The sequence below is a fragment of the Amblyomma mixtum genome, chromosome 1 (assembly GCF_055824585.1).
Source record: "Amblyomma mixtum isolate Tamu chromosome 1, ASM5582458v1, whole genome shotgun sequence".
In the NCBI taxonomy this organism is placed as follows: domain Eukaryota; kingdom Metazoa; phylum Arthropoda; class Arachnida; order Ixodida; family Ixodidae; genus Amblyomma; species Amblyomma mixtum.
Window position 1 is genome coordinate 162,233,953 of NC_143012.1, and position 25,662 is coordinate 162,259,614.

At 47.4% G+C, this 25,662-nt stretch overlaps 1 protein-coding gene and 1 pseudogene across 1 annotated transcript in view; one reads left to right on the top strand and one right to left on the bottom strand.

Annotated features, from left to right (window-relative positions):
- Positions 1-7,701: 7,701 nt before the first annotated feature.
- Positions 7,702-25,662, bottom strand: part of LOC149369575 (luciferin 4-monooxygenase-like) — a 55,185-nt gene continuing 37,224 nt past the window's right edge. The window contains exons 6-10 of the mRNA XM_089558962.1: positions 13,241-13,412; positions 12,399-12,683; positions 10,842-10,986; positions 9,665-9,922; positions 7,702-8,056 (exon numbers count right to left, since the gene is read on the bottom strand). Of these exons, the coding sequence (XP_089415088.1) occupies positions 7,893-8,056; positions 9,665-9,922; positions 10,842-10,986; positions 12,399-12,683; positions 13,241-13,412 (1,024 nt within the window). The 3' untranslated portion in view covers positions 7,702-7,892. The remainder of the gene's footprint in view (positions 8,057-9,664; positions 9,923-10,841; positions 10,987-12,398; positions 12,684-13,240; positions 13,413-25,662) is intronic.
- LOC149369576 (U5 spliceosomal RNA) lies at positions 16,192-16,231 on the top strand (annotated as a pseudogene).

Here is a 25,662-nt window from a genome sequence, read left to right on the forward strand (position 1 = left end):
CTTCATTACATCACTTATACACATATCATTTAATACACCTGCATTTTTAATTAATGAGAGCCGAGTGCGAGAGATGAAGCTGGTTTGATCGATCTTAGCTCAATTCCACTATATTTGTTCTGCGATAGGACGACTGTAAGCCATTTGAGGGATTTTCATCCTCGAGTCATCCAGCACAGAACAAACTGAGGACATCCTTATGAGGAATTTTCTTCCACTGTTAAATCATTTGATTTTTTCTATGAATTCACGCCGTGGAACCATCATACTGATTGCCTGCGCACTAAACTTTCTCGGGTTTTTGGATATGCTAAGAAAATGTCGACATTTGCTTCCAACACATCTCATGCGCTTACATACAATGCACTTTTTGACTCACAGCTGCGTTATTGACATCTGGTCTGGGAAAATAGCACATAAAGTGCTCTTCTAAAGCTGTTCATTATGCAGAAGAATGCCCTACGCCCAGTAGCAAATCAGCCTAGTCATGCCCACACTCATTCAATTTTCGCAAAATATCAAGTAATTTAAGTCAGTGTGCTCTATGTGTACAAGCTTGTGTTAACTCTCAAATCAGGAATGCATAAAAGGCGCAAAACCCTGCATAAAATAGCAAAATTAAGAGAAAATACTTCGTCTCGCCCAACTCGATATCCAGCAATTTGGTTCGTACCGACACCTCGCACAAATTACGGCATGCAGATGATTTGTTTCAGTCTTCCACAAGCACTAAATAAACCGCACCTCACTGCAGAAAACCTGCTTACATTACAAAAAAAAAAAAGTTGTTCGCTGTGATCACATCAGGCAACTGCGAATGACGTTTCTTTGACTGTATCATTTTTCTACTCATATGTCAAGTTTAATTTTTTTTTTCATTTATTTTCTGCCACTCTACATGATATTCTGTTGGTGATTTCTGTTTGGTGATGTTTTGCTGTTGATGATACTCTTTTCCCTGCTGCCGCTGCCGATGTAGATGTTTTGTTGTATGGGAGGTGGGGGACTGTCAAGCCACAAAACCGTGGCTTTTTTCTCGCCTTCCTTATCACAGTTTGCTGTACAGCGTTTTTTCTCGTATGTTTTTATGATGTAAAATTTTGTCTGCGGTAGAAATAAAGAAACTCAAAAGACATATTAACCGTCGATGCACTGGATCAAAAGGTACTCAAAATGTCATTTTCGGGATGAGGACGTTCTGATCATTTGAGGACGTCTTCAGGACGTTTGGTGTTGTCTGGGGTGCGTCGAACCTCCGTTCTTGGCCGCTGCCTGTACCTACACAGCTCCGTCTCTGACAGTCGTTAACGCACCACCTTATCCAGCGGGAATCCTTCAGGTTCATAAGCACAGGCAGAAGTACACTCTACCTGCATGGCCGCCAGCACGCGCACCCTATGCACCCAGCGATGCTCCCCGAGCAAAAAATCAAGACCACCACCGAGCCGTGCCCGCGGCCGCAGTCACGGCGACTTCACCCCACGTAGACATGTAACCACCTCCTCTGCCCGCCGGGAGCTCGTTATGAGGCAAAAACGGCAAAAAACATGATTCAAGAAGTAATCACTGCCCCGCATGATTCAGGAAGCTATATAAAGCAAATAATAATCCAGATCACTGCCCCGCCGCGGTGGCTCAGTGGATACGGCGCTCGGCTGCTGACCCGAAAGACGCGGGTTCGATCTCGGCCGCGGCGCCCGAATTTCGATGAAGGCGAAATTCTAGAGGCCCGTGTGTGCTGTGCGATGTCAGTGCACGTTGAAGAACCCCAGGTGGTCGAAATTTTCCGGAGCCCTTCACTACGGCGTCCCTCATAGCCTGAGTTGCTTCGGGACGTTCGACTCTAATAAACCAATAAACCAATCCAAATCACTGCCTAGGCAGAAACCTGCATGCCCAACTAGCAGATACCAACTGGCACCGCTTCTGCGACCGAATGCACGCTCGGCATGGCTCACACGTGTTCACTGCTCCGCATTTTATTGAAACCCCAAACAGGCCAACCGAGACGATTAAGGTGATCCGCCATGCACAAAGAGGGGACGACGCCGCTATTCTCGTCCAATTGGAACAACGCTACGTAAGCTCCGGCCTGCGCCCCCATTACAGGGGGTACCCCCACGAGGGCGAGAGTATAGCCACTCGATGCCGACATGACAGAAGCCGAATTCAGTTGTGCAAAAGGTCACAAAGAACGTGGCGCCAGGCCTGGTGCCATATTCTTTGCGACCTTCCTGGAAGGACATAGCATCCAAGGTACTAAGAAACCTGAATGAATGCTAAAATAATCCTGGAAGACGAGAGCCCCCGCTCCTTCAAAAGTGGATTGGTTTGGTTTGTTGGGGTTTAAAGTCCCGAAGCAACCAAGGCTGTGAGGGACGCCGTAGTGAAGGGCTCCTGAAATTTGGACCACCTGGGGTTCTGCAATGACGTCGCACAGCACACGGGCCTCTAGAATTTCGCCTTGATCGAAATTCAGCCGCCACGGCCGGGATCGAACCCGCGTCTTTCGGGTCAGCAGTCGAGCACCGTAACCACTGAGCCACCGCGGCGGGGCCCTTCAAAAGTGGAAGCACGCTGAAACTACGTTCATTCCCAAACCTGGCAGACCTCTTTTACTCGGCACTCATGCACCGGGCAATCTCGCTCACTTCGTGTATCGGAGTACTACTCGAACACAACGTACTATAGCTCGGCTCCACTCGCATTTCGAAGCGAGAAGATTCTTGAGACAATATTCAGTTTCCGACCGAATCTCCCCACATAGTCCAGGTAGCATCGAACATTAGAATGATGTTATAAAAATGTTATGTAAGTTGCAGCAATGTTATCGGAGAGGGTCGAGTGCTAACTCTGGCGCGTTTGGCATGGAATGACCCCTTAGCGTTTGATGTGCCCCTATGGGAAGGGATCAGACTGGTGTTACGACTCAGCTTGAGACCCGCGATGATTACGGTGGCGGCAACAGCAGCGGAAATTTCGAAAGGTCGTTTGACCCCACGATGACCCCACCAAAAAAAGGATGACTAGCTGGGAAGTGGCCGATGGAGCTCTTCCCACGCTCGGCTCGGTGCGAACGGCCTTCCCTTCGGTACCCCGCAAGAAGCGACCGTCGATGGACAGACGACAGGGAAGAAGGGATTCACCACGTCTGAGAGGAACCGGAACGAATCGGAGGAAGCCGGAGCAGATGTGGCCGCGGCACCAGCATGCCTACGCCACACCTGTGTTCGATAGACACGTGCTGCTTGCAGTGATGTTGCACCGCAGTGAGAAGGAGTTGCGGACTTGCGTTTCCTCCTCGCCAGTTCCCACGCGTGGACTCTGCAACAGGTGCCTTCGATTGCTGTGCTGTGCCGATCTGTGCGTCGTGTCGAATTTGTCACCGCCTGGTGAAGGGGCGGAGCCTTAGGGTATTTAACGAGCACCATAAGTGAGAGCGGACGCTCTGGGCCTTGTCGAAAAGGCTCATCCAGTCGCTCGTCGTTATGAACTATTAATTTTTTATTCTTTTCCGTTTACTCTTTTCTTCAGTATGTAAATAACGAAGCTTCAGACATTCCCTCATCCCGGACGAGCCCCAGGGAGACGCAACAACTGGTCACGCTACCCTAGCTATGATAACTGGTGGCTGCGGTGGGATGCTGCTACACGAGCCGTAACAACTGGTGGCAGCGGTGGGATGCTGCTACTCGAGATATGATAACTGATGGCAGCGGTGGGATGCTGCTACTCGAGATATGATAACTGATGCCAGCGGTGGGATGCTGCTACTCGAGTTATAACACTGGGCAGTGGCTTCGAGCATTCCCATGAAATTGCCATTTCTAGAAGAACCAAACACCTAGACTGTTCACTGCCCCTAAACGCTAGGCTGCGCTCAGAAGCTTCTACGCGCTTCAGAACCTCTGTCCAGTAAGCGGTCTTAGTGACGAGATGCTTAAAGTGACCCTGAAATTATTTCGATGGTCATACTGTAGTGCAATAGATCTCCAGAGGTGGCCCTTGTGCGTATTCGAGACAAATTTGAAAACTCTGCATTCACCCCGTAATTTAGAAAAAAAAAATTCAAAATTGCTGTTCGCAAAAGCTCGCAACCGATTAGGGCGACACCCCACCACCGAGTCCCCCACCCCGATGACGTCATGAACAGTCGGTCGAGCCTTGAAGTCTCGCCCAGACCGTATGCCCCAAATCAACATGGGCCCCCTACTCTAAAAGTATATATTACTAAGGAAATGCACCCTCCCATGTGACGATACCAAGTGCACAAATCCTGAAAGCCAGTGCCACCATGACGCACTGTCCCCGCCAGCGACTGCGGGAGCGCCTTTGTTTCTATCTGTTTTGTAGCCATACTGCGACAAGTTTATGGTGTGCACGTTTGCATCATCCTCATCACTCTGCCCACACCTTCTGCAGAGCAAAGGCCTCTCCCATATCCATAGTTAACCCTGTCCTTTGCCAGCTGCGGCCACCGTATCCCCGCAAACTTCTTTATCCCATCTGCCAACATTAACTTTCTGCCGTCCCCTGCTACGCTTGCCTTCTCCTGGAATCCACTCCGCTACCCTTAAGGACCACCGGTTATCTTGCCTTCGCATTACATGCCCTGCCCAAGCCCATTTCTTCCTCTTGATTTCAACTAGGATATCATTAACCCGCGTTTGTTTCCTCACCCACTCCGCCCGCTTCCGATCTCTTAACTTTACACCTATCATTTTCCTTTCCATAGTTCGCTGTGTTTTTGATATGATATGATTTATTTCCGTCAAAGCGGTAGGGGCTTGAACAAAAGTGAAAAATAGTTCACTTGACGAGGTTCAAGCCCCTCTTTACAAGGCATACAACGGTTGCGCAACGTAGTGATTAATTTTCCGGACACACTTTACACACAAAAAAAATGAATGTGCAAAGCCACTGCACGAACTGAAGCAAAATAACAAAATAAGAATATTGCATTTTCATGAGGGAAGATAGCATAGGCACAATACATATATAAAGAGCAGGAAAAAAAACATCATCATTATACAATTCTTAGTGAAGGTACCATCTCTATTATGACGAAAAAAAAGTCTTCAACATTGACATGCTAATATTTTCTAAATGGATGTTATGACTGTGAAGATAGTTAAGTAACGATGGAAGGGAATACTCTAACATTTGACGGCTAAAATTTGTACGCAAAAAAGGAACCTTCCAAATTTCTGGAGACCGAGACGTCAACCTGCCTTCTCTTAATTTTAAGTTTGCTATGGATGGAATAAGAGCCTCCTCGCTATGAAGATCTTGCTTATATCTTCTGGCCAAGGTGAAATAATAAAGGCTATGTATGGAAAGTATTTGGAATTTCGTGAAAAGGCTTCTGGTGTGTGTATTTGCCTCTGCACCTGCGATTAGTCGAACGGCTTTCTTTTGTAGAATTTGAATTTGATTTAAGTTTGTAAATATAGTGTTACCCCAAACAAGAAAACAGTAGTTCACATTAGACATAAATAACGCATTAAACAAATGAAGTTTAACAGCAGGAGGTAAGAAATTTTTGAATTTAGCTAGTATACCCACGGTCCTTGAAATTCGAGAAACGACGTTATTTACATGCACATCCCAGAGCATATGTTTATGAAAATATACACCAAGAGTTTTAACTGTATCGACAAGTTCTATTGCTGTGTGACCAATAGATAAATTGATACTTTTTGTAAATGTAGACTGTCTTGGGGTGGAAATTACTGCCTTTTTTTTCCCGTTTAGTTGTAATGAATTTAACGTGCTCCATAAACTTAAGTCCTTGAGAGTTCTGTTCATGTCTCTTTCTAGGCAATCATAACTTTAGCAATCTTAGCTTAAGTTGAACCCTCTTTGTTAGCCTCCACGTTTCTGCCCCATAGGTGAGTACCGGTAATGTACAGCTGTTGTATATTTTTCTCTTGGGGGACATTGGTAAACTGCCATTCATGATCTGATATTACATGCCAAATGCATTCCACCCCATTCTTATTCTTCTTGATACTTCACTCTTTTTGTGACCCTGATCTGCTGTCACTACCTGCCCAGGTAGACGCATTCCTTTCTCACTTTCAGCGCCTCGCTACATATCGTAACTGCTGTCCTCTTCCGAGACTGCTGACCAATACTTTAGTTCTCTTCACCTAATTTTTAAACCCACGATTTTGCTTTGCCTGTCTAGATTCTTGATCATGTTTATCTATTTGTCTCTACGCTTAACTGCTCACCAGAGTCAGAGACGCAGCTCGAGTCACTGGGATCCTGACTAAGGACAACCACCCACGCAATTCCAGAAACCCAATGAAGTTTTCATTCATTAATTCATCCATTAATTAATTAATTAATTCCGTGGCCGTCGGTGCGAGGCGACTCTCACTTGGCCCGCTCTTCCGCTCGCTTCGTTGCCGTAAGTGTAGAGGAAATCAACCGTAGCATAATTTTCGCGGGAAGTTACCGTGTTGCTGGCAAACTGGGTACGAGATTAGGAGCCATTTACGATATATATGGCAGCTAGCTTCCATGCATGTTCTCTTGAGGCTTTGATGCAAATCATGCTAGGCCTTGTGAGCCAGAGCTAGCAGAAAACTACCGCCTGGTGAGTCAGCGGGTGGAGCAGGGGAGCGGACGGCTAGCCTAGATGCACTTCATCTGGCTTTCGCGCAGCAGGCGAACTCTGTTGTATTTCCGAACTAGCTATGTTTTTTCAGGCATTCTGCACACATCGCACTATGAAGTGCGGCGTTCGTATGGGATTGCAGGGCAGACATGTTAGCGTCATCATCATCATGAGCCTGACTACGCCCAGTGCAATGAAAGTGCCTCTCTCATATCTGTGCAATTAACCCTGCCCTGTAGCTGCTGCGAGCAGCCTATCCCTGCCTTTCTGCCGCCTCCTGCTACGCTTGCCTTCTCTTGGAATCTACTCCGCTGTTACCTTGCCTTCGCATTGCACGTCCTGTCCAAGCCCATTTCTTCCTCTTGATTTCGACCAGGACGTCATTAAATCATGTTTGTTTCCTGACCCACTCTGTCCTCTTCCTGTCTCTCAACGTTACGCCCATCATTTTCATTTCCATAGCCTGCTCTTCGTTAGCGCGCACGAGATTTCGGAGCAGAAATGTGAATCTGGCAGACGGCAGATAAATTTTCAAACCTCCGAATAACTACCGAAGCAGCTTTACATCGTGAAACATTTCTCTACATGCGTAAGGCATGCTCTTTCAAGAAGTTATTGGCGATATCTAAAATTCCAACTCTAAAGTAATGAGGCTCCTTGTTGTGCAGCATCGTAAGATCCTTTCCGGGAGTTTTTTTTTATGCACACATTTTATCGACACTCCATTTCATCGACAAGTTCTCTGGCATTAATTTTATTTTGAAGTCGTGGAAGTGTGAAACATGCAGAAGTAGCACGAAGGTAGCGATCCGGAAGGGTGATGCGGACCTAAAGATCATCGTTGTTGAAATCAGCAGTAAGCTTACTTCCCTTCTACCACTGAATAACAAAGTAGAAGGCTTAAAATGGTTTATTAAAATGATCAATTGCTTCTCGAGGGGAGGGGGGGGGGGGGGGTTCAAAACCGTTTTTAGTAGAAAAAGTAGGAACTTAAAATTAAAATTATTGAAAACAAAGCCCAGAAACTGGAGATCGACGGTGCAGCGAATGAAATTGGCCAACTGAAGACGCCACACTACCAACAGGAAAAATAACCTTTATTCAGTAAAGTTTGTTGCCTTCATTTGCAAGTTTTTAGATAAAGAAACCCAGAGGAAAATATTTCTGGTTTACATCATACCTGTCATCTCAAACCCGTGCTATACTGTCTGAAATGCTCCCCAGAATGTAGAGACTCCCATGAACTGCGTCAGAACTGGCTCGACCCCTAGTATTCGCATTCTTCGTTGCAGCACTCGGCGCCGTCCATTCTACGCAGGGTGCCTAGCAGCTCTTGAAGCCCAGTTCTTCTGACTTTTCCCAGGGAGTTTTCCGGGAGGGCATCCGCAAAATACACTCCTCCGCGCAGGTGCTTGTGGGAAGGCATTCTGTCTGTGGGAATGAAACAAACGTGTCTCACGGATTTTTGTTTCACGAGATACTGAGACTGAGGGTAAGAAAGAAAAGACACTCTCGAGGCGTTCAATGTCTCATCGATGTGAATACGGTGGTAACAGATGACATGCGTGCTTAAACTTACATAATTTTTTTTTGCCTAAGGGGTTGTGCCTGCGAGATTATGCTATACAAATGAGTTTGAACGATGCGGTATTTTCGCGATGAACGCTCAGCCATGCGCGGTGGTTTGACAAAGGAGCGCCAGTGGCAGTGAAGAAAAAAAAGAATGTTTACAATTGCGAAAAATTCAACACTGCTACACGCACCCCTAGAGCCTGTATTGCGTCAGCATCTTGCGCAGAAAGCAGTAACGAATCTAGCTGCAATGGCCGCGTGCGCCTCGTTTCTTACGCACATTTGTTCTGACTTCGACAAATCACCTCTTGTTTCTCTGCCACTCATTACATAAGAAAGACAGCCTAAGTGTATCTCCTGCTACAAACGCGATGGCATTCAGGTTGTCTGAAAAAAAAAATCCGGTCTCTCTGTAACGAAATTCCCTGATTGAGAAGATTGTGACGTCGTCAGAATTGCCAAATTTCAGAAATTTGAGGACCAGAATGTTCGAGCACTTTTCATTTATCATATGGGGTTCTACTAATACGACCCACTAAAACACCTTAATCCGCAATTACCCACCCACTAATCTCAGCTGATCCACCACTAATCAACCTTAATTCATTATTTGAGGTGGGCGTGCTTCCAAAATTTTGGGGTTCCTTTGGAATTTGGGGGGGCGGGCCACCTTCTTCTCTAAGAATGTGGCTTAGAAAGCTCCCAAGATTTTTGGAAACAGGCTTTGCGTCAGCGAACACGCGCTCTAATTGCTCCGTGTTCGTACCCTCTGCCCCGGAGTCTCACTCGTGAGGAGGAGGTATCGGTGCGCCGGATTCGGGCAGGAGCGGCTCTGACTCCTTCTGTGCGTCATCGGTGGCGTGACAAACGTTTCTAAGTGACTGACAAGTGTCCCCATTGGGGTGCTGCGCCAGACCAGTGTGACGAAAAACACTCGCTGTGGACTTGCCCGGCTACAGCTTCCGTGAGACGACGCTTCCTAAAGAAGGCAGGCCTGCGATGGGACGTTGCAGGCGACTATCGCAAGTGGACTCATGATAATCGCTTTATCGTGAACTTTTGCCACTTTTTAAGCCAGGCTTGTTTACACTCCTTCTTATAACTTTATTTCCCTTTTGCATTATGCCTAATTGCAAAAATCTCGAATAATAAAAAAAACACACTGGGAATGCGTTCATGGCCTTCCATTCACAGAGGAGTGGCTCATAAACGTAATCGGCATCGTCTGCGCCAGGAAGCAGCCAACAGCAGCGGCTTGCAGCTACTGGCGGAGGTGCCAAGCGAATGAGTCTTAGATGATAAATTGACTTTCGGCAGCAACAAAACTCAGCGGATCAGCGGCTAGCCCGTTCTGGCCCTGGGTTCCCTGACGGCGCACTGGACCTGCAAGCCGTCTACGTAGCCCGTAACGAAGTCGGGAAAGCGAAGAGGCTCTGCTAGAGGCGTAATGTCGTATCGAAGCCTCACCGGCTACGTAGGCCTTCAGCTCTTCGGCAAGCACCTGGTCGGCGGAGTAGCCGTTCTTCGGGACGACCACAGCGGCCGAAACCTGGTCATGGTCCGCAGAAGGTACCCCCATCACGGCCACTTCTTTCACCGCCGCATGCTCCAGTAGGCACAGCTCGATTTCCGACGGGAGCACTTTCCTCGTCTGGCTTTTGAACGCCGCGTTCAGACGACCGCACAAGAAAAGCCTGCCGTCCTGGTCGTAATAACCAAGGTCGCCTGAGGAAAGAGGTAAGGTAAGGACTCGCCACTCAATGAGACTATGCTGTCAGTAAAGCAGAATTCAAGACTTGGGCGTCACTTGCGTCCAGCGTAACTGAGAGACATTTCGGTGTGCGAGCAAAAATATACTACTGAGTTTCTTATCTCGTGGTTACCAGTGCTCTTTTTGCCCTATTTTCCTTTTTCAAAGCGGTCTAAAAGAGCTCAGTGTGCGTTTTCGCGTCGTCATTTACATGCTGTCCTGGGTTGCTTGCCCGTGAGAGTAACACCCTCCTGGGTCAAAGACTCAATCCAGGAACAACTTTAAATACGAGGCCCCAAGAACAGCTTTCCTTTTGTACGGATATAGCTGCGCTGAGGCAAACAATAATGAAAATTAGCCTATTTCTTCAACTACACTATATTCTATGGGATTACCTCACACCAGCGATCTAAACAATGGTTCACGAGCTTCAGATATCACGCATTAAATGAGTTTAGGTATTCCGTAGTCCCCTGGTGCTCTCGCTCGAAAGGTGACCGCCGTGGTCGGAATCGAACCCGCGTCTTTCGGGTCAGCAGCCGAGCACCATAACCACTGAGCCACCGCGGCGGCTAGTCCCCAGGCGCTCGTCTGACGAGTACCATGGCGACGCTACGAATGGCAGTCTAAACAGCACGACACTGCCTCAATACTTGGCACCGCCGATATGTAAGTACACCCAGTGCGACATTTCCAGCAGTTTTACACCTCGTGCCACAGATAAAATGTATCAATAATCTTTCAGAGTCAGCCATTCCTTACATCTGCTCATCGACATCTAAAACGTCTGCACAAATATGGTGTACAGACAATTGAAATATGTTGTTAAGAAAGCAATCAGCTGGTGTTGCTCCTGCACCTAGGCTAGCTAAAACCGTTCTTGTAGTCCCTTACCAGTGTGAAGCCACCCTTGTCCATCCGTGAAGTCTTCTGCGACCTCGGAGTCCACGCGGTAAGCAGAAACAGCGTAGGGCGCATTTACAAGCACCTCTCCGCACTCCATCGGTCCCAGAGCCTTGCCGCAGACTGTATCAGTTATCTGTTGGTTTCGTCAGTTAGACACGGCAAAGCAAGCGGCTGGAAGCATCGAGCTTCTAAATATTAACTAGTCGGAAAGCAGGCAGCGCTGCACTTCATCCATCTTGCTGAGGCCCATGAATGCCGGGAAAATGAGGTTTCGTATTTGGCTTGGCTATTGTCGTACATGAAACGTAGATTCGGACACAACAATACGACTCTTCTCGCGGCAAACCTCGAAGGAATGCTGTGAAAGTTTCCATACAAGCCTAGCGGTTGCTTTAAATTTAAAGTGATATAAATGGACAACATGATGTCCAGCCCAAGCCTATTTCTTCGTCATGTATCCGAAGGCAAGATAACCGCTGGCCCTTAAGGCTAACAGAGTGGATTCCAAGAGAAGGCAAACGTAGCAGGGCCCGGCAGAAAGTTAGGTGGGCGGATGAGATTGAGAAGTTTGCGGGGATACGGTGGCCGCAACTGGCAAAGGGCAGGGTTAATTGGAGACACATGGGAGAGGCATTTGCCCTTCAGCGGGCGTACTCAGGCTGTGAAGAAGAAGAAGATGATGATATAAACATCCTATCAAAATAATTTCATCTGCTCGCAAATGAGAGCATCGCGGCGCAGCTGCTGATTAAAAGGCAGAATCCACGTTTCCGGCTCAACACTAGCGAAGCCAAGTAAGAAAGCTTGTTTTTTTGGCATGACCTTTCGCATGACCTCTGTGTGACGTCACGCCGATGAGCTGGGCGACCATCTCGCGCCATCTGCGAGTAGTGGCGGTGCCACCACCGGCGGTTTTAGATTAGATTGGATTAGATTAGATCACATTACATTAGATTAGATTAGATTTGATTGGATTGCACTGCATTGGATTTGATTTGATTTGATTAGATTAGATTGCATTAGATTAGATTAGATTACATCACATTGGATTGGATTGGATTGGATTGTATAACCGATGCATCACCACAAGTCTAACCACAAGCACCACCACCAGCTAGACTACCAGCTGAACCATGGCGTAGGTACGGATATTACTTTCGCAATTACCGGGCTTAGCCAAGCTAAGCCACAGCGAATTTTTTTTCTGATCTGTAGCTTTTGTTCTCTAGGCTGCTGTTGTGAAGCTATTGCTCGCAACCTGGTGGGGACATTACGATTACGTCACAAGGTCGCGTGAACTCTCTCAACCAATCATTCATTTAATCACGACCTGCAGGGGTGGGCAGGTTGCTCAGAATCCGGTGGCCAGGCTTCCACGTACCACGGTGGGCAGGTTGTGATGATGCCACAAGATTACATCACCTCTCTCAACCAATCAGCTAATTACGCTTCTGTCATCGACGGGGTTTCGGTGTCGCGACAATTGCAATACTATTGCATTAAAAAACGTATTTTCAGTCTCTCAATACCGCTCCAAATTGTTACCTTCATCTTGGTGGCGGAGAGTGGAAAACCAACGGATACGCCGCAGATGTCTCCCTTTGGGGGAACGGCGATGAATCCACCGGCCTCGCTCATTCCATAGCAGCTGCGCAGTTCTTCCAATTGAAACGTTCTGGTGAGCTCTTCCGCCAGTGCTGGAGACATGGGAGCGCCAACGACCAGCAGCTTCCTCAGTGATTTCCGCAAAGCACTGTACACGTTTCGGGACATTTTCATGGCGTTTAGTATTTTCTGCAGTCTTGAAGGGAAGGTCGCCATGGTAACGTTCTGCGGGGAGGGGGCAAAAGAGAGAAAATAATGTTAGGTTAATTCTTGCACTGACAGTGACGCTGCCATAAGCCCTCTGAAACGAATTCGAGAAGGTGAGATTGGAAATAACTTCATTCATATGATACCTTAAGCCTATCCCGATATAACATATATCGGACGCCTTCGTAACCTGACGTGAAGCCTCTTGGTCTCTTTGTAACGATTAAACAGAGACGTGTCTGCCAGCCCGGTATTTCAAGAGCAAGACTGCTTAGAATGGTGGTTCTTGGGGTTCTCGGTGCTTCATTTATTCTCGTCTGTGTGCGTAAAATTTGTATACCTATCCGCATACGGTCTCAGCTTTAACCGGACCGCGGTTCTCATAGACATAAAAAAAAGAAATTGCGAGTGACCTATGACTTCCAGTTTTTTGATATCAAGTTAGAGTGAGTGAGTCAAAGCGCCCACGAATAGCCTCACATTAGGAGTTTAACAACGATACGATTTTTGTTGTCATTGAGTGAGGTCAGTGAGAAAAGAAGCGTGAACACCATTCAGTCAAAATTTATAATTACCTCGAAATTTTCAATGATGTCTAAGGTGTCCATGGCCACTGCTTGGCACGTCTTGCTGATCACAATGGTACATCCAACGCAGAGCGCCAAGAACCACATAGAAAACACGAAGGAGCAGGAGATGTTGCTGTCTCCTAGGAAGACGTCGTCGGGAGACAGCATCTCCATAGTCCTGAAGAGGAAGCACGTGAACGGACATTAGAAGCAGAAGGCTTTCAATGTACGTAATTGCTTCAGCGGCATACTCTGTAGATCACAGTTGCCGCTCATGGAACTCGGTTTAGTTTCGTTTTATCGGGGTTTAACGTCCTATAGCCGCCGAGGCTGTGATGGACACCGCAGTGCAGGGCTCCGGAAAATTCGACCATCTGAAGTTCTTTAATGCGCTCTGACATCGCACAGCACACGGACCTCTAGAATTTCGCCTCCATCGAAATTCGACCGCCGCGGCCGGCATCGAACCCGCGTCTTTCGGGCCAGCAGCCGAGTGCCGTAAGTACTCAGCCACCACGGCGGCTACTCACGGAACTTGTTTTGTTGCAAGAAAACAATACAGCTGTGCGTTAAGAGGGGAGCTGGAGCCATTCGTTTGGAGACGCTCTTCGTTGGCGCTGCCCGCTAGTCCTGCCTAGTATTCCTACACATATAGGAACGCCAGTTCAGCCGTCTCACCACCTCTTACCTTCGGTGGAACCCTTCGCTCATTTTGGTGTTTCACATCTCTCCTCGGATCCTGACGCACGGGAACATGTCGCCAATTGCAAACACTCAAGTAATGTCTGTCCTATGCCTTTCGCGTACATCACACAAACAACAGAATAGGCAGGCTAGATGTGTGAACAGAAGAAAATAATCCACAGCAATACACAATCATTAATATCTTTTCCGGACATAGAGAATAAGCGGCGAAAAATATAAGTATCGACAAAGCAGACTGCACGAATAGAGCTGATATAACAATATTTGATTGAAAAAAGGCATCGAAGAGCGTGGGAAAAGTAGTTCCTTGAGCAAGGGGCAAAAAGTTGAATATCTCTTCTGTAGCTTCCGGTAAATTTTGTTTCAACGATTAATGACACGTTCTTATTTGCGACAATGAAACACGTGTTGGGCGAATTGGTTTAACATTTTCGAGGGAAAGGCTCCGAAAGGAAAGTTGCTCACGGAAAACGAAGTACGTGTCTTGCGAGTTTATTCTCTGCGTGCAGTCTTCCTCTTGGCGTTTTCTCGTTGAAAATTATTTGTGACAACTTTCCTGGCTCAAAAATGCTCATTACGAAATGATCTGCGTCATATTAGGCTTCACTACAATCACACCCCTGCACTTCTCTGCGAGATTTTGAAGACGCAAGCTGGCGCTCGAGCCGCATATCGCCATCAGTCGGCTGTGGAACTACTGCCACCGAGACATGGACACGCAAAATGACAGCACCATAACTTACCAGCCCCGGTTCGGAGCAGTAGCAAGTATAACAGAGAAGAGCAAAGCAGTAAAACAGTAAAGAAGAGCAGTAAAAATAGCTCACAAATATGAGAGAAGTACATCAGTTAACAATCAACCATACAGAATGCATTTGAAAATAGCGCGCAGAATCATACACCATCCACAACCAAAAAGTCAACTGCATGAGTAAAGCAAGCGTCGTGAAAACTGAACGCCATCTACCCTACAGAGGACGTTATTCTTCCGGGCTAGTTGGTGCTATTCCATTTGTGGAATCACACCAACATGGACCTAGGGAGACACAGCGAATGCGATGTTCTTGGTGTCCCAATGTTCAAGTTGGCCATCATAAATGGTACCCAAACACTTGGAATATGGATGTGATGTCAACGGAATGGTCAAACGAAATGTTTTGGATTCCGTCGCGGTTAGCTATAAAAGCGATAAGGTCGGGAAGGTCATTTCAAAGTAATATGGCTTGAGGAGGCCCACATGAACTGGAGGGTAAGCTAGTACCACAGATGCGCGTAAAACTGTATTGATTATTTCCCCATCTCGATGTGCATTACCAGAGATATGGACCAAAGGAACCACCGGGGTTTTGGAAAATATACTGTGCGATATAAATATTTCCACCATCAATAAGATAATAGAAGAATGCGCAGAATATAACCACCCCTTTGTAAGACTGCCATATACTAAGAAAAAGCAGTTAATTGAATCGAAACATCAGCAGTCATGAAGGCATTGCGTAACCAGGCTGTAGAAGAGGCGTATGTAAATGTGCTGGAAAATGTCTATATGAACGGAACAGCGACCCTAGTCCTTCACAGGTAAATTGACAAAATCCCGATCAGGAAGGGTGCCAGGCAGGGAAACCGATTTCTCCTTGATGGCCATCGCATGTTTACAGGAGATATTCAGAAATTTGGATTGAGGAGATTTGGCGTGGGGAATGCGTTAGTGATCTTTGGTTTTCTGGTTACATTCCCCTTCTAAACTCGGGGAACGAAGTGCGGAGAGAGGATGATGGAGGAACTATGCCGACAAAGCAGAACGGTGGGTTTAAAAAGTATTAGGAAGTGCACTAAATTAATGCTGAACAGAGTCGGACGGGAAGAACGTCTACATAAGCCACGTTAAATTGCGCCAAAACATCGACACATAAGAGAAGAACACAAGCACAGGATGAGCGCACAGGATTTGCTCGCGTCTTGTGCTTGTGTTCTTCTCTTATGTGTCGATGTTTTGGCGCAATTTAACGTGGCTTATGTAGACGATCACCAGCTAGCCCGACAACAGCTCTTGTTAAAGGAACAGCGTTCTACAACCGGAGGCGAAGCACAGCAGTTGGTGAGCGGATAGCTCTACCTAGGGCAGGCAATAACCGCGGATACTCTCGCAAGGGCGAAATGACTGGGAGAATAAGAATGGGCTGGAGTGTACTGCGCAGATAATGAAGAGCAACTTGCCAACATTCCTCAAGAGGAGGAGACGAGGAGGAGGAGTCACGAATCAATCTTTCGCCTTTTACTAAAGATTGCCGCGTGGAGGGCCATCCCAATGAGCCTACTGGCAAATTTTGACTAGAGGGAGCAGCGCGAAAAGACGGGGACAAACGCAGAACCTAACAGGACAGGCGCTCTGTTCCTGTCCTAGGATGTCCTTCAGGACATCCAAACTGATCAGCTGGGGACCTTAAGCAACAAGTCAGCTCCGTCAAAGTATAGATATTGCGGAGGTAAAGAGTAACATTATGGAGAAAAAAGTCGTAGGGAGGGATTCGTCGTCGCAGAGTCGATTACTGTCACTCCGTCGATGAGTGACAGTAAAGAGCGGTCTCTCGTCGTTCTTCGGTGATGTGGAGAAAATCAGAAATTGCGAAGACGCATGCTCCATCGCCAGGCCTATTTTAGCCAGCACCATAGGGGGACCAGACAAGCAGTCTGCGTGGTGGAGACACCCCAACGTGCGAAAAGCCCGGCACCGAAGCCAGCCCGTAGGCATTTTTTAGCCACGGAAGATAGCACAGGTTATTGGGGTAGTACACTTTTACTTCATATCTATAAGTAAGCACACATGTGAGACAGAACGATGAGGCTGTAGTGACTGATGGGAAAGGTCATGATTTATTTGTGCTGTGCTTGCGTGATGATTACAGTGTCTGAATATGAGCCTTGCAGCTCGATTCTGAATGGCTCTTATCATGCTAGATAAGGGAGGTTGATGAAGTATCCAAATAGATGACGCAAGTTCAAGTTGTGTGTGGAAAATGTTTAGAGAGGTAAATTTGCTCATCTTAGTATGTACAGGTGCAGTCAAAAGTAAATGGAAGGCAATATTCACGAAAAAAAGTAATCATTGGCCCCCCAATTTATGCATCCTTGAATACATATGTGCAGCCTCATTGTGATTTTGCGAACTGCACTGTGCACCAACGAGCATGGACCACTATGCTGTAGATTTAAAGAAATTAAATTTTTTTGACAAAGTCGCCTTCCATTTACTTTTGACTGCACCTGTACACTGCGTTCATTTCGGCGACACTACCTTCGTGTTCAGGAATCCTTAGCGCAGATGACTGTAACGTGAGAACAACTAAGGTTTGCTGTGAGATTAATGGTAGCTGCGCATTTGCATGTTAAGGCTCGAGTCACCGTGGAAAGAAGGAAAGTTTACAGTAGGCTATGGAATTTAACATGCGGAAGCGACACATTGGATACGAGTGACGCCGAAGCCTCCGGATAAATTTAGACCGCCTGGGGTTGTTTAAAATATGCTGACATCGCATAGCATACGGGCGCCTGCTTTGTTTTGCCTCCGTCGAAACACGACTGCAGCGGCGGTAATCGAACCCTCGACCTTGGAGTCAACAGCCGAACGCCAAAGGTATTGAGTCACCCCGGCAGGTGGAAGGGAAGGAAGCGTTAACCCACTTACCGCTGAATTATATTATCTGACCCTTAGACACAGTTAAGGCCATCTGCAAAGTGTTACAACATTGATTGTTAATGTTACCGATCCTTTTAAGAATAAGACAGTCATCTCTAGTGCGATGGAGCAGTACAGAATGCAGCCATTTGCGAAAAGCGCGAATCTTTATGATATGTTAATATAATAATAATAATAATAATAATAATAATAATAATAATAATAATAATAATAATAATAATAATAATAATAATAATGTTTATTTCCATCATAACAGAAATGATGGAGGTGGTGAGAAAAAAAGCAAGGACGCTTGACTGAGTTCTCTCCACCTCTCAGGCAGCGGCATACAGCAAGAAACATTGCGCTCTGTACATACTGCACACATGCAGCAGAAACAAAAAGGAAAGTACAACACAGGAATTAACAACACGTAATACAACATTAACACACATAGTAAAGCAAAATAACACATAATTCAAGGCTTCATTCCAAAAGTGGTGTTAGTGCTGCTTATGAATAAGAATGAGTATAATTACATGCTTTCAATTATAAAATCTCGCACGGTGGAAAATGGAACATGAACGTCAACCACGTTTGAGTCCATAAGTATGTTTAAAAGTAGCGGGAGACGATAATTAAGCATTTGGTGTCCGTAATTTGTTCGTGTAGCAGGTATAGACCAGTGTGGTTTGTGCCGTTGTGGGTATGGAGTCTGGAAATGCTGAAGTGAGGCTAAGTGGGTAATTATGTTTACGTAGGCTCTTTGTTCAGTTATGTAAGATTTAATTAACCTGTAATTATAGATTTTCTGGTCGTTTGCAATGCTGAATGTTGTAAACAAGTGCCTGGTTGTGTGTCTGTAGGATAACCCATGTATTATTCTAAGCATCTTGTTTTCCAGTACTGCCAGTTTCTGTAGGTTTGCGTTTGTTGTGGTGGCCCATATTAGTGTGCAGTAATTCAAGTGAGAGCAGAATAAGGCGCGGTACAAATTATTTTCACCGTTTGTGGCAATAAATTCCTGTGGCGGTAAACAAGACCAATAGCTCTTGATAATTTTAATGATATATCATGAATGTGTTCATCCCACTGCATATGTTCAGAGAAAACTACAGCTTGACCTGAATGAGTGTACTATTTCAATTCTATTCGACTTGTAGTAAAGGTCGTTTGATAGGTGACATGTCTTGTTTTTAGGACGAAAAATGACAATTTTTGATTTCGACACATTAACGGCTAACAGGTTCGAAGTTGACCAGGCTTCCAGCGCATTTAATATGTTTTGCACACGCGGTGTAAGATCAGAATTGCTGTCAGGAATGAATATGCTCGTGTCGCCTGCGTAGATTATGAAACGCGCAGTAGGGTCTAGGGCAACAATATCATTAATGTAAATGTTAAATAGGACTGGACCTAATATGCTGCCTTGTGGTACTCCGGAGTGAATCGGTCTTACTGTTGATTTAAAGTTATTAATCTGTACGTACTGTGTGTGACATGACAAATAGGATTTGATTAACTGAAGCGATTTCCCTCTTATTCCATAATATTCTAGTTTATCAAACACTATATCGTGATTTATGCGATCAAATGCTTTTGTGAAATCTATGAAGACTCCAATTACAATCTTCTTCTGTTCGAAATTATTTAATATGAATTCTTTTTGATGAAGTAGAGCGAGTTCTGTTGATCCGTTTTTCTTAAATCCGTACTGAGAGTCTGTAATTAGGTTGTAAGCGTCTAAAAACCTCTCAAGACGCGCATGTATCACCTTTTCAAGGCCCTTTGAAAAGACTGGCAGGATACTGATTGGTCGGTAGTTTGAGAGGTCATTTTTATCTCATTATTTAAAAAGAACTATTACTTTTGCAGTTTGCATGTCTTGTGGAAAAGTAGCAGTTACTAAGCACAAGTTATAAATATGTTCAAGCGGAGGGGCAATAATATCAATTACGTGCCTGACAGCAGCTATCTGGATGTCATTAACATCACAGCTGTTATTTATCTCACTAAATACAGAGATGATCTCGTTTACAGAGACAGGCTGTAGGAAAAGGGTAGGCAGATGCCTCTCCCTGGGAAATTATCGCATATTTGTAGGAGTGCTATGCGGAGATGTAAAGAATTCATTAAAAGCATTACAAAGACTATTACCACTATAGTCATTGATATAGACTAGAAAATAGACCATTGATATAGACTATTATGCTAGCCATTGATATAGACTAGAAAAAAACAAGGGGTCTAGAAGCCTGCCCCGTGGTGTGCCATATTCAACGCAGAAAAGTGATGATGAAGTGTTCTTTACAACTGGACTGCTGGCGAACGGACAAAAATTTGTGAAGCCGTCATAACGGGAGTGAATCCAGCAGGAGAACGGAAAATATAGAAATCAAATGACATGATCAAACGCTTTATAACAATAACTGGGAAATATAGAATCAAGAGGATAAACTGTTAGTATTAAAATGAACATCAGTAGAAAATTCTATTGTTTCGCATAAGAAGCCTTGTCTACAGCTGCGCTGATTAGCAAATTATAGTTTTTGAAACAATAATAGCAGCAGATGTCACGGGCAAATTATTTTCTACTACCTCCTACCATCGAGCGAGAGCGGTTGATGGTAAAAAAGCTTGTTAGAAACGTCATAGGAGGGCGTTGTGGCGATGGCTTATTGGCCCAAGGCGTCTGACGGGAAAGCCTCGGACGCCTCGGGCTTCATGCTGGCTAAGTTGAAATTCATTTCGAAGCGCTTGGGAATGTTTTATCTTGTATCTGACTGCCTGCAGGACGGAAATTCGCTCCTCATTCAACGCCCCTTCGACATCAATTCCACTGCGATTTCGGATGACGGTCGGCTCAGTGCTCAGAATGGTGCAGCTGAATGCATTTAATGGTTTTTAAAGCCGCAAGAGTTTGCTGTGGCGCATTTTTACCAGCGCATGGATGTGGGCTATAAACCCGCCTAAGAGCGAAGTCGCGCCCAGTTCAGCCACATCTTCTCTACGCCTCCCCATGTCAGCCCAGTGGGGAAGGGATCGACCTGTACACATTATGTCCCTCTGTCCGCTTCCACCTCCCTTCTTGGCCAGTCTAGTTAGTGTTAGACAGTTATGACGGAGGGAGCGGAAGTCACTCATCACACACACATGCTTAAGTGTGCGCACTTCTGCAATCGAAGCCTTGTGCATTACTATGCTCTCTTTATCGTGGTTTTGTTCATGTGCTGTTTCATTGGTTGGCGTTCGTAGCAGGCACAGTTACTAATCGCGATAGAAAGAACACCGGCCTGTTCGGCTTCACCCAGTGCCAAGAAGCGAGAACGGTAGCTCCGGGCCACGTCCTCTTGATCTGATTCAAGACTCCCCACACCGGTAGCCTGCATGGATGGAAAACTTTATTAAGCAAGCGAGTTTTGACCGTGCAAGGTCTCAGGGCCACCGCACAGCCCTCACATTACGCGCATGTGTCCAGGCCACGTAGGGCCATGGCACTGGCACCCCGGTTCACACAGCGAAGTTGCGCGTCCGGGTCCTGCGACGCAAGGAGGGCCTCCCATTCCTCCCATGTACCGATGGCAGGCTGTCCCTGCCTGCACTAAAACTCAGACACCACTGACTTCGGCCAACAGAAGAACAAAGGGGTTTTCCGCTATCACGTATTAAGGCGAAAGCCTTGAATGTCTCATACTGTCGTTAGCACCCGTGTCGACAGCCGTGTCGGCAGATGTGTCCGCAGATGTGTCCGCGTTTTGACGGGTGTCCACCCAGAAATGCGAGACAGTTACTTCGTAATTTCCCTTCTTCAAATACAATTTTCAGTTTCTTCATTACTGCCCCTATTTCTCTTTCTTCTTTCACACATGCGTGTGCGCACTTTTGCAATCGAAGCCTTGTGCATTACTATGCTCTCTTTGCCGTGGTTTTGTTCACGTGCGGTTTCATTGGTTGGCGTTCGTAGCAGGCACAGTTACTAGTCGCGATAGAAAGAACACCGGCCTGTTCGGCCTCACCCATTGCGAAGAAGCGACAACGGTAGCTCCGGGCCACATCCTCTTGATCTGCTTCAAGACCCCCCACACCGGTAGCCTGCACTCCCAAACGAGAGGGGAGACACAAAAGCAGCTCCGGCGGGCTCTGCAAGGGTTTCAAGGTACGACGGCGCAACTTGCGGACACTCTGTGCGACAGATATCTCTGTCGTATGGAGGATCCGCCTGGGCCAGACTACATGTACTCTGGCAGGCCTAATGAAACACTCGATGCCCCTTTTGAGTTGCACGACCTTAAGGCGGCCTTAGCAAAAATGCGCCGGGGTACGGCTCCGGGACGGGACCACATAACAGTGAACCTGTTATGCTGCGGGAGGCCCACCTCGTGAACCAATACACGCGGCTCATGCAGACGGCTCCTGGGCGCCGCCTGCTAAACCGCTTACACATCCAACACGACTGCACTCCAGAGGAGGCGGAGCGTATCCCAGTACTATGTCGCCATATGCTCTGGGTCTCCCCGCTCCCCCGTAACATGGACACCGACATGCATGAAAACAGACGACAAGCGCGGGCTCGGGCTCTTGAGAGACAACACGGCTCCCGACCCGGTGTATATTATGTAGACGTAGCAGGGCCATCGCCCACGGGATTTTACTCGGCCGCTGTCGTTCACCAGGAAATGCACGTTGATGGACTCTCCTTTCGAGCCCCGAATTCAATGCGAGCCGAGGAAGTCGCGATAGCGCTTGCTGCCGCCCACGCCAATTCGAGAATAATCATCACCGACTCCCGAAAAGCATGTGAACATTACTTGGCAGGGGAAATCTCCCCCTTAGCTGCTTGTATTCTACGACGGACTGCCACTGATCCAACACCCAAACGGATCATTTGGGCTCCTGGCCACCAGGGCTTACGAGGTAATGAGGCCTCTGACGCGGCTGCCAGAGCGCTTACTCACCGGGCTCCTCATCCCAGCTCTTCTGGCTCGGAGGCTAACCAGCCGCTGCTGCGATTCAGGGAAATATTAACGCATTATAGCGACAACCACCACCTTTTCCCGGCCCCTGCAAAAGGGCTGAGTAAGACGGAGGAGCGATCATTAAGGCGCCTGCACACAGGTACTCTACTCTGTCCTGCAATCATAAAACATTACGATCCTAACACGGATGGGCGATGCCCGCACTGAGGGGAGACCTGTGATATCTTCCACATGGTGTGGGCATGTACTCAAAATCCCCACCTCCCCCCTTCCCCTACCTCTTCCAGAGAGGCATGGGAGACTGCCCTCCTCAACTGCTCCTCTCTTGAGTCCCAAAGGGCTCTGGTCAAACGGGCGAGAGACGGGGCCTTGTCATGCGGTGTCCCGGACTAGGGACGCCGACCATGTAGCGGGGCCACTCTGTGGCTCCCAAACTCTATTCCACAAAATAAAAGTTTTCACCACCACCACCACCACCACTAAATCTCAGACACCACTGACTTCGGCCAACAGAAGAACAAAGGGGTTTTCCGCTATCACGTATTAAGGCGAAAGCCTTGAATGCCTCATACTGTCGTTAGCAGCCGTGTCGACAGCCGTGTCGGCAGATGCGTCCGCAGATGTGTCATGCCCGCGTTTTGACGGGTGTCCACCGAGATATGCGAGACAGTTCGTAATTTCCCTTCCTCAAATACAATATTCAGTTTCTTCATTACGGTCCCTCTTTCTCTTTTTTCTTTCACTCCCACTTCCTCCCTTCCTGTACGGTGCGGTTCGGGTGTCCACCGAGATGACAGTGAACTACTGCTCCATTTCCTTTCCTCAAAAAGCGTTGCGTTCAAAGGGCAAGGCATCGCGCCGAACGGGTGGAGGCGTTCCGTGGACTGCCTGGCAGCGCTACAACACGCTGTCGCGTTCCACTCCTTAAGGCGGAGCTTAAGCGTCATTAATTAGCAGTTAATTAGTATTTAGTCATTAATCACTTCGGTTTGGTTTTGGTTTGGTTTTATGAGGTTTAACGTCCCAAAGCGACTCAGGCTATGAGAGACGCCGTAGTGGAGGGCTCCGGAAATTTTGACCACCTGGGGCTCTTTAACGTGCAATGACGTCGCACAGTACACAGGCCTCTAGAATTTCTCCTCCAAAGAAATTCAACCGCCGCGGTCGGGATCGAACCCACCTCTTTCGGGTCAGCAGCCGAGCCTCCGCGGCGGCCTAGTCATTAATCAGTAAATAGTCATTAATTAGTAATTTGTCATTACATCGTCATCAATTATGTGTGACGTCACCAGTGTCACAGACAAAGTGGTGCGGAAAACGCTTTCGTCTCTACGCACTTTAGACAGTCTAAGTGCCCCCTGAATTTGTTTACGCTGACGTGTTACGCGATAGCGCATTAACATCATTTACCACGCTTACTGCAGCTTTCGCATTCAAATTATGGCGGGTGGTGGTGGTGAAAAACATTTATAGTGCAATAAATTTTTACAGAGAGGTGATTGGCCCTTTCCCCTAACAATACTAGGTGGAGCCCCTATTCCGGGGCCCCATTGGCAAGCAACGCCGCCCGCGTCCGGTGAACCAAGGCCTTTTGGGTCTTTAGGTCCTGACAGCCGAGCAGGGCCGCCTCCCAGTACGGAAGCCGCCCTAAAGAGGCAAAATGTTGAACTCAGGCGCCAGACAGAATTCTTAGCGTGGAAAATTCAGGAACTAGAGGCTAGGTTAGAGGGACGTAAAGACCCTGAAGCTGGTCCTTCCGAGCCTATAGAACTAGCCGAGCCGGAGGACCGAGATGAGAGTGCCTCGGTCGCATCCGGGCTGACTAGCGTGTCGCAGCAGTCGGCCAGCACAGTAGTTGGTAGGCTGCCAATGGTGGACAGCCGCCTGTACAACCTGGAGAGCGAAATTGATGCTATGCCCGGTAAAATCATGGAAGTGGTCCGGGGCTCCATTCAGCAGCTTCTCCAGGACGAATTGGCAAAAATCGTGCCTGCTATAGGGGCACAGGTTGCTGAGACAGCTCTCTCTGTCGCTCAGGACCAAATTGGAGCTCAACTTAGACAAAGCCGCTCCCGCTCGCGGTCTCCGCGACCAGACCTCCGTAGGTGGAAGGTGGTTCTACGCCAGGCCACAGGCTCGCTAGAATACATTCCGGCCGCTCTGTCTCCGGACGTGCTGGTGCCTCTGCCTGAGGCCCCATCACCTTCGGGGGTGGGACCAGCCCCCCAAAATTAAAGAATCACATTCACGATGGCTAGCCGACCCCAGCGGAAAGCCAACAACAATTCGGAGCAATTCGAGATCATACAGTGGAACTGCAGGGGTCTACGGAGCTGGAAGAAACGGTCGCAACTCCAGCTCTACCTGCAGTCTCTCGGTACCGCACCGGCGCTCCTAGCTCTTCAGGAACCCGGCGCAGATGCTAAATTCACGGGGTATAGCTCGTTTCAGGGGGGTCCTACAACGTGCATCCTGGTGAACAAGGCGTACACCGCAGTCCCAGTAGACCTCGAACTGGAGACTGAAGAGGAATACAGTATGGTCAAGATCCTGCCGCTTAAACGCCGCGACCCATCAATACATGTCCTTAACATTTACTGCCCCCCGCATAAGCCGCGCGTGACTTTCAACGAAATCTTCTACCGCGCGCTCAAATCGGCTGACAAGGAACCTCTAGTGATCGTTGGGGACTTCAATGCTCCCAACCTACATTGGGGCTACCACTTTGAGAAGGCCAGAGGACGCAAGCTGGCGGAGCTCATCTCCACACTTCGTCTTACACTCCTCACGGATCCGTGTTGTCCCACACGTGTGGGCAACTCGGTTGCGCGAGACACATGGCCTGACCTGACTCTTGTTACGAACACCAGGAACGCTACCTGGGAAAACCTGGGAGAGACTTGGTAGCGATCACTGCCTTCTCCGGGTTACTCTTCTGGCGAAGGCGGCTCGCAAAAAGTGGGGCCACGCTAAATTGACCGATTGGCATAAGTTTCGAACACAAGAGATACCTCCCGTGCTCTTTTCCGGCGGATATGAGGAGTGGGCAAAGCAAATTAGACACAATACAA